Raw genomic sequence first — 14538 nt, 5'->3', positions numbered from 1 at the left:
GGATTTATCCCTGGTATGCAGGGATGGTTTAATGTGCGCAAGACAATCAATGTGATACACCACATTAACAGACTGCAGAAGAAAAACCATATGATTATCTCAATAGATGCCGAGAAAGCATTTGATAAAATACAACACCCGTTCATGATGAAAACTCTAAGCAAACTGGGTTTGGAAGGAACATTCCTCAATACAATCAAAGCAATCTATGAAAAACCCACAGCCAACATCCTATTGAATGGGGAAAAGTTGGAAGCATTTCCACTGAGATCTGGGACCAGACAGGGATGCCCACTCTCACCACTGCTATTCAATATAGTTCTGGAGGTTCTAGCCAGAGCTATTAGGCAAGAAAAAGAAATTAAAGGGATACAAATTGGGAAGGAAGAACTCAAACTATCCCTCTTTGCAGATGACATGATTCTGTATTTAGGGGACCCAAAGAACTCTACTAAGAGACTATTGGAACTCATAGAAGAGTTTGGCAAAGTAGCAGGGTATAAAATCAATGCACAAAAATCAACAGCCTTTGTATACACAGGCAATTCCATAGCTGAGGAAGAATTTCTAAGATCAATCCCATTCACAATAGCTACAAAAACAATCAAATACCTTGGAATAAACTTAACCAAAGACGTTAAAGATCTCTACGATGAAAATTACAAAACCTTAAAGAAAGAAATAGAAGAGGATACCAAGAAATGGAAAAATCTTCCATGCTCATGGATTGGAAGAATCAATATCATCAAAATGTCCATTCTCCCAAAAGCAATTTACAGATTCAATGCAATACCAATCAAGATACCCAAGACCTTCTTCTCAGATCTGGAAAAAATGGTGCTGAAATTTATATGGAGGCACAAGAGACCTCGAATAGCTAAAGCAATCTTGTACAACATAAACAAAGCCGGAGGCATCACAATACCAGATTTCAGGACATACTACAGGGCAGTTGTAATTAAAACAGCATGGTACTGGTACAGAAACAGATGGATAGACCAATGGAACAGAATTGAAACACCAGAAATCAACCCAAACATCTACAGCCAACTTATATTTGATCAAGGATCTAAAACTAATTCCTGGAGCAAGGACAGTCTATTCAATAAATGGTGCTGGGAAAATTGGATTTCCACGTGCAGAATCATGAAGCAAGACCCCTACCTTACACCTTACACAAAAATCCACTCAACATGGATTAAAGACCTAAATCTACGACCTGACACCATCAAGTTACTAGAGAACATTGGAGAAACCCTTCAAGATATTGGCACAGGCAAAGAATTTCTGGAAAAGACCCGGGAGGCACAGGCAGTCAAAGCCAAAATCAACTATTGGGATTGCATCAAATTGAGAAGTTTCTGTACTGCAAAAGAAACAGTCAGGAGAGTGAAGAGACAACCGACAGAATGGGAAAAAATATTTGCAAACTATGCAACAGATAAAGGGTTAATAACCAGAATCTACAAAGAGATCAAGAAACTCCACAAAAACAAAACCAACAACCCACTTAAGAGATGGGCCAAGGACCTCAATAGACATTTTTCAAAAGAGGAAATCCAGATGGCCAACAGGCACATGAAAAAATGTTCAAGGTCACTAGCAATCAGGGAAATGCAAATCAAAACCACAATGAGGTTTCACCTCACCCCGGTTAGAATGGCTCACATGCAGAAATCTACCAACAACAGATGCTGGCGAGGATGTGGGGAAAAAGGGACACTAACCCACTGTTGGTGGGAATGCAAACTGGTCAAGCCACTATGGAAGTCAGTCTGGAGATTCCTCAGAAACCTGAAGATAACCCTACCGTTCGACCCAGCCATCCCACTCCTTGGAATTTACCCAAAGGAATTTAAATTGGCAAACAAAAAAGCGGTCTGCAGCCTAATGTTTATTGCAGCTCAATTCACAATAGCTAAGACCTGGAAACAACCTAAATGCCCATCAACGATAGACTGGATAAAGAAATTATGGGATATGTACTCTTTAGAATACTATACCGCAGTAAGAAACAACGAAATCCAGTCATTTGCAACAAAATGGAGGAATCTGGAACACATCATGCTGAGTGAAATAAGCCAGTCCCAAAGGGACAAATACCATATGTTCTCCCTGATCAGTGACGACTGACTGAACACCAAGAGGGAAACCTGTTGGAGTGAGGTGGACACTATGGGAAACAGTGGCTTGATCAGCATAGCCCTGACTGTTAATGAACAACTTAATACATTATCCCTCTTAGTAGTTTTTTTATCTGTTCTACTTAATATGACTGGTTTAGATCTGTAATTGATGCACAGTTATTCTTAAGTGTTGAAAATTAACTGAAATGTGATCCCTGTTGAACATGGTGGTGGGAATGGGAGAGGGAAGAGATGTATAATTTGGGACATGCTCAGGCTGACTTGCCCCAAATGGTGGAGTTGGAAGCATACCAGGGGATTCCAATTCAATCCCATCGAGGTGGCATGTACCAATGCCATCTCACTGTTCCAGGTGATCAGTTTCAGTTCACAGTTGGTCATGGTGGAGGGACTGGGAGTCAAAGGGAGCACATAGACAAGTCTAGTACCTGCTAACGCTAACTGATGGAGTAAATAAAGGGGAGAGTGATCCAACATGGGAAGTGAGATACTCAGCAGACTCATAGAATGGCAGATGTCCTAAATAGCACTCTGGCCTCAGAATCAGCCCTAAAGGCATTCGGAGCTGGCTGAAAAGCTCATGAGAGTATTTCAGGCATGGAAAGCCAAGACACTCTGGCAAAAGATCTCTGCGAGTGAGATCCCAGTGGAAAGAACAGGTCATCAAAGAAGGAGGTAGCTTTCTCTGAAGGGAGGAGAGAACCTCCACTTTGATTATGACCTTGTCTAAACAAGATAAGAGTCGGAGAACTCAGAGGGCTTCCATAGCCTTGGAAACTCATGACTGGAGCATAGGGAGATTACTGATGCCATAGACAGGAGTGTCAATTGGTAAAGTCAACAACAGGAGTCACTGTGCACTTACTCCTCATGTAGGATCTCTGTCCTTAATGTGCTGTACATTGAGATTTAATGCTATAACGAGTACTCAAACAATATATTTCACTTTGTGTTTCTATGGGGGTGCAAACTGTTGAAATCCTTACTTAATGCATACTAAACTGATCCTCTGTAAAAAAAAAAAAAAGAAAAAAGAAAAAAAAAAGAAATTATCAATTCCCAACTTGACTCTCACTGGGATTAAACATGACAATAGGTCTGCTCTGATTTCATCATCATTTAAAAAAAATCATCTATTATTTTTCACTTTATGTTTCTGTGTGGGAGCAAACTGTTGAAATCCATACTTAATGTATACTAAGCTGATCTTCTGTATATTAAGATAATCGAAAATGAATCTTGATGTGAATGGAAGGGGAGAGGGAGTGGGAAAGGGGAGGGTTGTGGGTGGGAAGCCATTGTAATCCATAAGTCGTACTTTGGAAATTTATATGCATTAAATAAAAGTTAAAAAAAAAAATGTGACCCTAACCAGCAACACCGGCCTCGCCCACGAGTGTGCTGAAACTACAAGCTTCCAGGCCCGTGAGCTTTAACAAGCCCTGCAGTGGGTGCTACTGCCCATTCAAGTCTGAAAACCACTAATATTTATTTTATTTATTTGAAAGGCAGAATGACAGAGAGAGGGAGGGAGAGATCTTCCATCCGCTGGTTCACTCCCCAGGTAACTGGAGTGGCCAGGGCTGGCCCAGGCTGAAGCCAGGAGCCCAGAACTCCATCCAGGTTCCCAACATGGGTGACCCAAGCACTAGGGCCATCTTCTGCTGCTTTCGCAGGCGCATTAGCAGGGACCTGGGACAGAAGTGGAGCAGCCAGGACTCCGATAATGGAACACCAGTGTCGCAGGCAACGGCTTAACCCACTGTGCCACCAGGCTGGTCCCTAAAAACTACTGTCCCAAGGTCACTGTGCCACCAGTGTCTGAAGTGTCCTTAGTAAATATTTCCCAACGCCAGTCTCTGGATTGTGGTGCTTTTCATTGTCAGTCCTGTCATTCACCAAAGTCTGTGACCCCGTGCTCAGGTGACAGGGATTCTGCAATGGACTGAATGCTTGTGCCTTCCAAGCTCATTTGTTGGCATCCTAACCTCAAAAGTCACGGGCTTAGGGGGTAGTGTCGTTCCCCGTCTTCGTGGAGGAACGACACAGGACCCTGCGCTGTTCTTTTGTCTGCTCGGCCCTCCCCGGGTTTGCTGCTGGTTCTTCCCGGGTTGGCTACCGACCCTTCCACCTCTGTGGAAGGGCGGTTCCCCCTGCCACATTCCCCACTTCCGCGGGGGAGCGGCACACCGCCGGCCGGCTCTCTCGGGGGCTGCTCAGGTGTTCCTTCAGATAGATGTTCCTGGTGCATGTTGTCTCTCTCCTCCTTTATAGTCCTCTTCCACCAATCCCAACTCTGCTACCCACACGCCGAGTACGCTGCTCTCCTCCAATCAGGAGCAGGTCCTGCTGTTTATTGGTTGAACTGGAGGCAGCTGTGTAGAAGCTGTTTCCTCCTCTCCCAGCGCCATATTGTGGGAGAGCAGATGCATAGAATAAGTCTTAATTCCAGTAACAGTCTAGTCCGAGTTGCTCCCCACAGGGTAGGGCCTGCAGGGATACTTGGGTCAAGGGGCTGCAGATGTCCTGTACGTTGCACCATGTGAGGACAGCAAGAGGTGCCATCCAGGAGCCAGAGAGTGAGCCCTGACAGTCCCAACCTGTATCCTCATCTTGGACTCCCCGACCTCCAGAACAGTGGAAATAAATGTCCATAACAGGACAAACTAAAGCAAGACAAACTAAGACAGCTGCCCGGAGCCAGCTCTGTGGCATAGCGGGTTAAGCCACTGTCCACAGTGCTGGCATCCCATATGGGCGCTGTTTCAAGTCCTGGCTGTTCCACTCCGATCCAGCTCACTGCTAATGTGCCTGGGAAGGCAGTGGAAAATATCGCAAGTCCTTGGTCTCCCATACCCACCTGCGAGACCTGGAAGAAGCTCCTGGCTCCTGACTTGGGCCTGGCCCAGCCCCGGCTATTGCCACCATTTGGGGAGTGGACCAGCAGATGGAAGAACTCTGTCTTGCCTGCCTCCCTCTCTCTCTCTTTCTCTCTCTCTCTCTAACTCTGACTTTCAAATAAATAAATAAATCTGTTAAAAAGAGAGAGAGACAGAGAGAGAGAGAGAGAGAGAGCGCTTCCCACAGCTCTCTGCCCTCATGCCTGGCCCTGCTCTGCACTCTTGGTCCCTCTGCTGGTGTATTGGGCACACTGTGACTTACTCTCCTCACTTCCACGTTCAGTATTCTCTCAATGACTCCTGAAGCGCCCGACTGTCCCAAAGGAGAGCTCTGGGTTCTGCCTTGGGACCTACCCATGGTTACAAATCTTCCACCGTGGCTCTCACCATAATATCAGATTCTCATCTCCTGAGGTCTCACAGCTCAGCTGGTGAGCGCCCACTCAGACCAGGTGGGGTGTGTGAGTCCTGCTCTGTTACAGCAAAATATCCGAGGCTGGATAAGCTTCGAAGAAAAGTTTTGTTTAGCTCATGGTCTAGGAGGCGGAAAGTACAGAAAGCACGGTGCGGGCTCTTGCTAGGGCTGTCCTGCTACAGCACAGCCCGGAGGATGGCATCATGGCAGAAGTGCACGCCAGAGGAGGGATTGCAAGGCCAGATGGGAGTCCGGGGAGTGGGGACAAGCAGTTGCCCTTTTACAACCTCCCTCAGTAGAAACTAACTAGGGTCCCCTGAGAACTCTGCCAACTCCTTCTTCAGGCAGAGATCTCAATGACCTAATTATTTCCCACTGGGCTCCACCTTTTAAAGGCCCCATGCCACCTCCCAACGTCACCCACCAAGTTTCCAACACATGAACCTTTGGGGGGAAAAACCCTAGCCAAGTTATAGCATGGGACTGACGTGCCTTCTCTTAGAGTGACTTGCCCATTTCTCCTGTGGGACTTGATGTTCAGCTTGGGTTTTGTAAAGCCAGTGGTTCTTAAACTTGGTCTTGGGGCCAGCGCTGTGGCATAGCGGGTAAAGCCATTGCCTATAATGCTGGCATCCCATATGGGCACCGGTTCGAGTCCCGGCGGCTCCATTTCCAATCCAGCTCTCTGCTAAGGCCTGGGAAAGCAGTAGAAGATAGCCCGTCCTTGGGCCCCTGCGCCCATGTGAGGGACCTGGAAGAAGCTCCTGGTTCCTGTCTTCAGATCGGCACAGCTCTGACCATTGTGGCCATCTGGGGAGTGAACCAGCAGATGGGAGACCTCCCTCTCCCTCTCCCTCTCCCTCTCCCTCTCCCTCTCCCCTCTCCCCTCTCTCCTCTCCCTTTCCCTCTCCCTCTCCCTCTCCCTCTCCTCCTCTCTCTGTGTAACTCTGACTTTCAAATAAATAAATAAATCTTTAAAAAAAAAACTCAGTCTTAGGTCAGACTCCTCTGAGAGATTATGGAAACAGAGCTGGGCCCCACCTGCAGAGCTTCTGATTCCGGAGTCTTGGGTGTTGCCCACAATTTGCATTTCTAATCCAAGGCTGTAAGCCCAGATCACTGATGGGTGATGTAGATGGGTATAATGAATCCAGACTCACCCCTTTCCCAAATGACTATTCCCTGTCTCCCAAGAAATCCAAATCATCCACCAATGAACTCAGTACATTGATCCATCTTCATTGTAATTCAATGTGCTGAATAAAAAACCATTTTGAGGTGACTTTAACTCTTATTTGGCCATCAGAGAAGAGTTTCTACCCCATGAGCTACGAGAAGCGCTTTTCCTCCAGGGGAAATGGTATTCTCTGTCACTCCTATGATCTGCTGTTCTTGGCACTGACTCGGGCTCTCGTACACCAAGGCGGAGGCTGGGTAGGGGGTGGAGAGTCAGGGTTGAAAAATCCTGAAGCAGGAAACAGAGGCCCAAGGGAGGAAGTGAGAGGCTAGGCTCTGAGAAGCAAGTGGGATGTGACGTTATCATTCCCACCAAGGACCGCAAGAATTCAGTGAGCCTTCAGAGGGAGACCCTGCCTTCCACCCTGGCGGCTCCGTCCACCAAGGCCGACCCAGAAACGGAACACTGCAGACTCAGGGCTCTTCTCTCATCTCGACACGGCAGCTGCTGCTCCCAAAACAAGGTCAACTGGAAATCCACTGCCAGAACCCTCACCCCAGCCGTGGAGCCACGGCGATGGGACAGAACCATGCCCAGAGGGCCAAGTCCCCCTGCCACATTCCAGGTGTCATTCTGCCATCTGCAAAACACTAACCACGCTGCCTTCTGACCCTCAGCCCTAGACTCAGACACCAGCCTCAAGCTGATGACTCAAATGCCAACAGCTCTGGCGGAATGGTGTTCAAACGCCCCCGCTCATGGTCTCTTACTCCTCCCAGTGGTTCCCCAGAGTCTAGAATCTGAGAAGTGAAACTGAACCTGCTACCCCTTTTCTTGAAGGGTGAGGAAGAACCTTTCACGACTTTATATCAGGCCTGCTATTTTTCCTTTGGTCACACACATGCCCTCGCCATGAAGGGCTTCACAGCTACCCTCCTTGTCTGCATGTTGCTTGGGGGCAGCCCTGGGGGAGCCTGGCCCACACACCTTGCCTGCAGGAGCGGTGGCTTGGAGGTGTTCTACCAGAGTTGCGGTAAGGTCTTTTCCAAATATCCATTGGCGTTGATGGGGGAAATTAAGGCCCAGACTGGAGCTGCGGAAGCATATGGTTGGGGTGGGTGAGGGTCGGGGGGAGGGACCAGCGGCTGGACTCTCTCTACCTGCAGTGGACCTGCAGAGGTTACTGAGGGCCCTTGGGAGACTGGGGTTGCAGAGAGCAGCAGAGAGCATAGTAAGACTAACATAGAGCAATTCGCTGATAATACTACAGGGCCAAAGAGCAGCGTGAGCAATGAGTCTCCTAAATCGTGACCCTCGCCAGCTGAACGTCAGGGAGAGGTCTCCAATAGCCGCACCCCCCCCCCAAGACTGTGCAGCCACCATGCCAGTGCTTCTCTGATGATAGAGATCCCAAACGCGGGTGAGACACGGTTGTTACCCAGTGGGCCGCTCCAAGGGGCCTACGGGAATTGCAAGCCAATGAACAGAATGTATGAGTGGCCTTAATCAGCCAACATCGGAAGCCACCCCCTGGGTATGGCTTAGTCGGCTAGTGTTCCCAGAGCACCAACCACTAGGGGGCGTAATCACAGAAATGTGTTGGCTCACAGTTCTGGAGGCTGGAAGTTCAAGATCAGGATGTCAACTGGGTTGGTATCTTTCTTTGTAAAACAATATTTATTTATGGGACTGGTGCTGTGGCGTAGCAGGTAAAGCCGCTGTCTGCAGTGCCAGCATCCCATATGGGCACTGGTTCGAGTCCCGGCTGCTCCACTTCCTATCCAGCTCTCTGCTATGGCCTGGGAAAGCAGCAGAAGATGGCCCAAGTCCTTGGGCCCCTGCACCTGCTCCTAGCCTTGGATTGGTGCAGCTACAGCCATTGCGGCCACTTGGGGAGTGAACCAGTGGATGCAAGATAGATCTCTCTCTGCCTCTCTGTAACTCTGCCTTTCAAATAAGTAGACAAATCTTTTTAAAAATAAATTTATGTGCAAGGCAGAGAGACAAGAGACAGAGATTATCTACCTGCTTGTTCACTCTCCAAATGCTGGCAACAGCCAGGGGTGGGCCAGGCTAAAACCAGAACCTGGACACTTAATCCAGGTGGATGGCAGGGACCCCCGTGTGTGAGCCACCACTGCCGCTTCCCAGGGTGACCTTTTAGCAGGAAGCTGGAATTGGAAGCAGAGCCAGTCCTCGAACCCAGGCACCCCAGATGTGATGTAGGCATCCCATGTGGCAAATTAACCACCACATCAAACACCAGCCACCAGTCAGGTTGGCTGCTCAGCCTCTCCTTGGCTGCGGATGGCTGCCTTCTCTCTTTGTCATCACCTGAGCTTCCATCTGTGTCTCAATCCCTTTTTGATTAAGGCCCATCTCGTGACTTCCTTTTAACTTAATCACCCTTTTGAAGACCCAATGTGCAAATACACACACACTCTGAGGTGCTGGGGAGTAGACTTCAATACAGGCATTTAGGGGGCCACAGCCCATCCCACAGCAAGGTTCCTGGGTGGGAAGAAGGGAGCTCAGGCTCGGGCTCATATCTTGAGCGGAGATGAGTGGAGCTGGCTGGTGAAAAGATTTCTGCCACTCTCAGGGGGAGGTGGGGGTATTGCTGTCTGTTCTGCAGGAGGGGAAGAGGAGCTGCCACTCAAGCATCTAAGTTGGCCATTCTATGAGCTGGAGAGTGGCACAGTACAGCTGCCACCACCAGGCTGCCTCAGAGAGGACGGCACAGAGAGCCCAGTCTCAGGCCCGCGCCTGCCCTGACCTCCTGGAAAACAGGAAGAGAGGGAGCAAGAGGAGCTGCGGAGAGGGAACAGAATATGCAAAGCAGGGAGACAGAGCCGTGAGCAGGCTGAGAGCTCAGGACACTTCAGAAGGGCTGGGAACACAGGAGGATGAGAGATGAGGTGGAAGATGTGGACCGAGCCCCAAGGAAGAGCTGCCAACCTCTGGCCTTGAGGAGGCTGAGTTTTGGAAAGACTCCTAGGGCAGGGAGTGGGAATCTAGATATGCAGCTAGAAGCTCTCTGTGGCTGGAAACAAGGTTCACAGCCAGGACAAGCAAGCATTTAGGAAAGAAACCCTAGACCCCAGGGCTAGCAGCATCTCAATAGCCTTAATTAACATTAGGGGGTATCTTCGGCGCACTGTGGGGTCAGCAGAAAGGAGAGCAGCTTGTTCCTGTAGCTCCCACCTGGCTGGGCCGTGCCTCAGCTCCTGAAGGCCGTGGCCTAGCCTTTACACTGATAGTGTTGCACACACTGCCTGCAGGAGGCTTGTCCAGTGCACACCAGGCTCCAGGGAAGGTCATCTGCCAACAGAAGGGCCACTGCGTCCCCGTCAGTGCTGAATTTGTCTCTTCTGCTTGCACTCTGTAATTTGAGTGAGCTGTGGGGTGGAGACCTGGCCAGTACAAACACCCTTGAGGCGAAAGAAGGAAGCAAGTGCAGAGTACTGAGCTCTGACCCCTGACCAGGAAGTGAGCAAAATCTGAAAAAGCAGAAGTGCCGCCTGTCCAACTGTCAGAGCTGTGGGAAAAGGGACAGCCGGAGGGGAAAAGCAAAAGCAATTCAGGGGGCCTTATCTTTTTAAATTTATTTTCCCCCAAAAGAACCTTTTATTAAAGGACTAAAGACCTCATGCATTCCATAAGTACAACTTTAGGAATATGATTTTTCCCACCATAGCTGCCCTCCACCCACACTCCCACCCCTCCTCCTCCTCCCTCTCCCATTCCTAGTCCCATTCTCCACTAAGATCTATTTTTGATTAACTTTATACACATTAGACCAACTCTCTATTAAGTAAGGAGTTCAACAATTTGCATGGAAAACAAAGCAAAACAACAACAACAAAACTTCCTCAACAGCTGAGGCAGGGCTGTTCAAAGTCATTGAATCTTGAAGTTAATTTCATTTTTTTTTAGAAATTTAATTAAATTTAAAGAAGTACCCAAGAATGATACATCTTTTGCAGGCACATAGACACAGGTCCTGCATGGGAAGTTAGTACACAGTGACTCTTGTTGTTAATTTAACAATTAACGCTCTAATGTAGGACATCAGTGATCACCGGAGGCTCTTGACATGAACTGCCTAGGCTAAGGAAGCCTTTTGAGTGCACAAATTCTGTCATTACTTAGAAAAGGCCATAGGAAAAGTGGAAGTTCTCACCTCCCTTCAGAGAAAGGTACTTCCTTGGATGACCACTTCTTTCCACTGGGGTCTCACCCACTGAAGTCCTTCATGTAGGACATTTTTTGCCACAGTGCCTTGGTTTTCAATGCCTGAAATGTTCTCATGGGCTTTTCAGCCAGATCAGAATGCCTGAAGGGTTGATTCTGAGGTCAGAGTGCTATTGAAAGCAGTTGTCATTCAGAGTCTGCTGAGTGCACTGCTTCCCATGTTGGAGAATTCATTCCTTTTTGACTCTATTTATTATTATTACCAGACCTTTAATCCTATCCATATGATCACTTTAACACTTAAGATGATATTTTTACAACCCAGCTTAAGGAGATTTGGGGTCCAATGGCAAGTTTTTAAACTGTACCCTTTGAAGTAAGTCCATAGGAATGTATGCAGAACTATACAGCTTTACAGTTACAAACTTCATACACTTCATAATTGCAACTGTAGGAACATGGTGATTCTTCCCATCCATACCTCCCACCCATACTCCTAACCCCTCCCCCTCCTCCCCCTCTTAGTCCTACTCTTATGTTTTACTGAGACCCATTTTTCAATTGACTTTATACACATATGTTTAACTCTATGTTAAGTAAAGAGTTCAACAAATACTATATAAAAAAATCCTGTTCCTCAACAGTCAAGACAAGGGCTGTCCAAGTCAGTGCTTCTCAGAGTGTCAATTTCACTTCTACAGATTGCCTTGTAGGTGCTCTACTAGTTATCACAGGTCAGGGAGAACATGTGGTACTTGTCCCTTTGGGACTGGTTTATTTCACTAAGTATGATGTTTCCCAAATTAATCCATTTTTGTTGTAAATGACCAAATTTCATTTTTTACCACTGTGTAGTATTCCATGTGTACATATCCCATAATTTCTTTATCCAGTCTTCAGTTGACCAACATTTGTGTTGATTCCATGTCTTAGCTATTGTGAACTGAGCTGCAATAAGAATGGGGGTGCAAATAACTCTTTCATATGCTGATTTAATTTCTCTTGGGTAAATTCCCAGGCGTGGGATGGCTGGGTCATATGATATAGGTCTATATTCAGATTTCTGATGTATTTCCACACTGTCTTCTATAGTGGCTGTACCAGTTTACATTCCCACCAACAGTGTATTAGGGTATATTTTTCACCACATCATTGTCAGAATTTGTTGTTTGTCGATTTTTGTATGAAAGCCATTCTAAATGGAGTGAGGTGAAACCTCATTGTGGATTTAGTTTGCATTTGCCTGACGGCTAGTGATCCTGAGCCTTTTTCGTGTGTCTGTTGGCCATTTGGATTTCCTCTTTTGAAAAATGCCTGTTTAAATAGTTTGCCCATTTCTTCACTGGGTTGTTTGTTCTGTTGTTTCTGAGTTTCTTGATCTCTTTATTATATTCTGGCTATATTATATTCTTGACTGTTTGCAAATAATTTCTCCCATTTTATCAGTTGCCTCTTCACTTTGCTGAGTTTTGGTTTTTTTGTTTTTTTTTTGTTTTTTTTTTTGTTTGTTTGTTTGTTTTGCTTTTTTTTTTTTTGCAGTACAGAAGCTTCTCAATTTGATTTAATCCCAGTTGTTAATTTTGGATTTGATTGTTTGTGCCTCTGGGGTCTTCAGCAAAAAGTCTTTGCCTATGCCAATATCTTGCAATGTTTCCCCAATGTTCTCTAATAATTTGATGGTTATCAGGTTGTAGATTTAGGTCTTTAATCCATTTGAGTGGATTTTTGTGTAAGGTGAAATAAGAGGTCTTGCTTCATACCTCTACATGTGGAAATCCAATTTTACGAGCACCATTTGTTGAAGAGACTGCCCTTGCTCCAGAGACTGATTTTAGCTACCTTGTCAAATGTAAGTTGGTTGTAGATGCTTGGATTTCTGGTGTTTCTATTCTGTTCCACTGGTCTATCTATCTGTTTTTGTACCAGTATCAGGTTGTTTTGATTATAACTGCCCTTTAGTATGTCTTGAAATCAGGTATTGTGATGCTTCCAGCTTTGTTTTTGTTGTATAAGACTGCTTTCGCTATTTGGAGGTCTCCTATGTTTCCATATGAATTTCAGCATTATTTTTATATCTGAGAAGAATGTCCTTGGTATTTTGATTGGTATCTCACTGAATCTGTAAATTGTTCACAGAAATATGGACATTTTCATTATATTGATTCTTCCAATTCATGAACATGGAAGATTTTTTCAATTTTTTGTATTTTCTTCTATTTCTTTAATATGTTGTAATTCTATTGTAGAGATCTTTGATATCGTTGGTTAAATTTATTCTAAGATACTTGATTTTTTTTTTAGCTATTATGAATGGGATTGATCTTAGAAGTTCTTTCTCAGCCATGGCATTGTTTGTATATACAAAGACTGTTGATTTTTGTGTATTGATTTTATATCTTGCTACTTTACCAAACTCTTCTATGAGTTTTAATAGTCTCTTTTGGAGTCTTTTGGATCCCCTATATATAGAATCATGTCATATCTGTAACTCTTTGATTTCTTTTTCTTGCCTAATGGCTCTGGCTAAAACTTCCAGGACTATATTGAATAGCAATGGTGAGAGTTGGCACTCTTGTCTGGTCCCAGATCTCCGTGGGAATGCTTCCAACTTTTCCCCATTCAATAGGATGCTGGCTGTGGATTTGTCATAAATTGCCTTGATTAAGTTGAGGATTGTTCCTTCTATACCCAATTTACTTAGAGTTTTCGTCATGGAGGAGTGTTGTATTTTATCAAATGCTTTCTCTGCATGTATTGAGATAATTACATGGTTTTTATTCTTCTATTTGTTAATGTGATGTATCACATTGATTGATTTGTGAATGTTGAACCATCCCTGCATACCAGGGATAAATCCGACTTGGTCCAATTAAAAGATCTTTCTGATGTGTTGTTGGATTTGATTGGCTAGTATTTTGCTGAGGTTTTTTGTGTCATCACAAAATTTTCATCAGGGAAGTTGGTCTGAAGTTCTCTTTCTCTGCTGCGTTTCTCCAGGTTTAGGAATTCACGTGATGCTGGCTTCATAGAAAATTTGAGAGGAATGCCTCCCTTTCAGTTGTTTTGATGAGCTTGAGAAGACTTGGAGTTACTTCTTCTTTAAATGTCTGGTAGAATTCAGCAGTGAAGCCATCAGCCTGGTCTTTTCTTTGTTGGGTCTTTATTACTAATTCAATTTCTGTCTTGGTTATGGGTCTGGTTAGGTTTTCTATGTCTTCATGGCTCAATTTAGGTAGGTTGTATGTGTCCAGGAATCTAACCATTTCTTCCAGGTTTCTGTCTTGGTAATGGGTTTGTTTAGGTTTTCTGTGTCTTCATGGCTCAATTTAGGTAGGTTGTATGTGTCCAGGAATCTATCATTTCCTCTAGGTTTCCCAGTTTGTTGGAAATACAGCTCTTTGTAGTAATTTCTGATGATTCTTTTTATTTCTGTGGTGTCTCTTGTTACATTTCCTTTTTCATCTCTAATTTTATTAATTTGGGTCTTTTCTCTCTCCCTTTTTTGGTTAGTTGGGCAGTGGTGTGTAAATTTTTTTTTCAAAAATCAGCTCTTCATTTTGCTGATCTTTTACAATTTTTTTTGTTTCAATTTTGTTTTCTTCTCTAATTTTAATTATTTTTTTTATCCTACTAGTTTTGGGTTTTGCTTGCTGTTGTTTTCCTAGATCCTTGAGATGCATTGATAGCTCATTTATTTGGTGCCTT

The 14538-nt window shown here is 45.3% G+C and overlaps 1 protein-coding gene across 2 annotated transcripts in view; it reads left to right on the top strand.

Moving 5' to 3' along the window:
* Positions 1 to 7534: 7534 nt before the first annotated feature.
* LY86 (lymphocyte antigen 86) overlaps positions 7535 to 14538 on the top strand; it is a 68820-nt gene continuing 61816 nt past the window's right edge. For both annotated transcript variants that reach the window (XM_089334492.1, XM_002714160.6), the window contains exon 1: positions 7535 to 7672. In XM_089334492.1, the coding sequence (XP_089190618.1) occupies positions 7552 to 7672 (121 nt within the window). In that variant the 5' untranslated portion in view covers positions 7535 to 7551. The remainder of the gene's footprint in view (positions 7673 to 14538) is intronic.

Source organism: Oryctolagus cuniculus, chromosome 5, assembly GCF_051225735.1.
Source record: "Oryctolagus cuniculus isolate XC-2025 breed Fujian yellow rabbit chromosome 5, ASM5122573v1, whole genome shotgun sequence".
Lineage (NCBI taxonomy): Eukaryota > Metazoa > Chordata > Mammalia > Lagomorpha > Leporidae > Oryctolagus > Oryctolagus cuniculus.
This window is presented reverse-complemented; position numbering and strand designations above follow the sequence as displayed.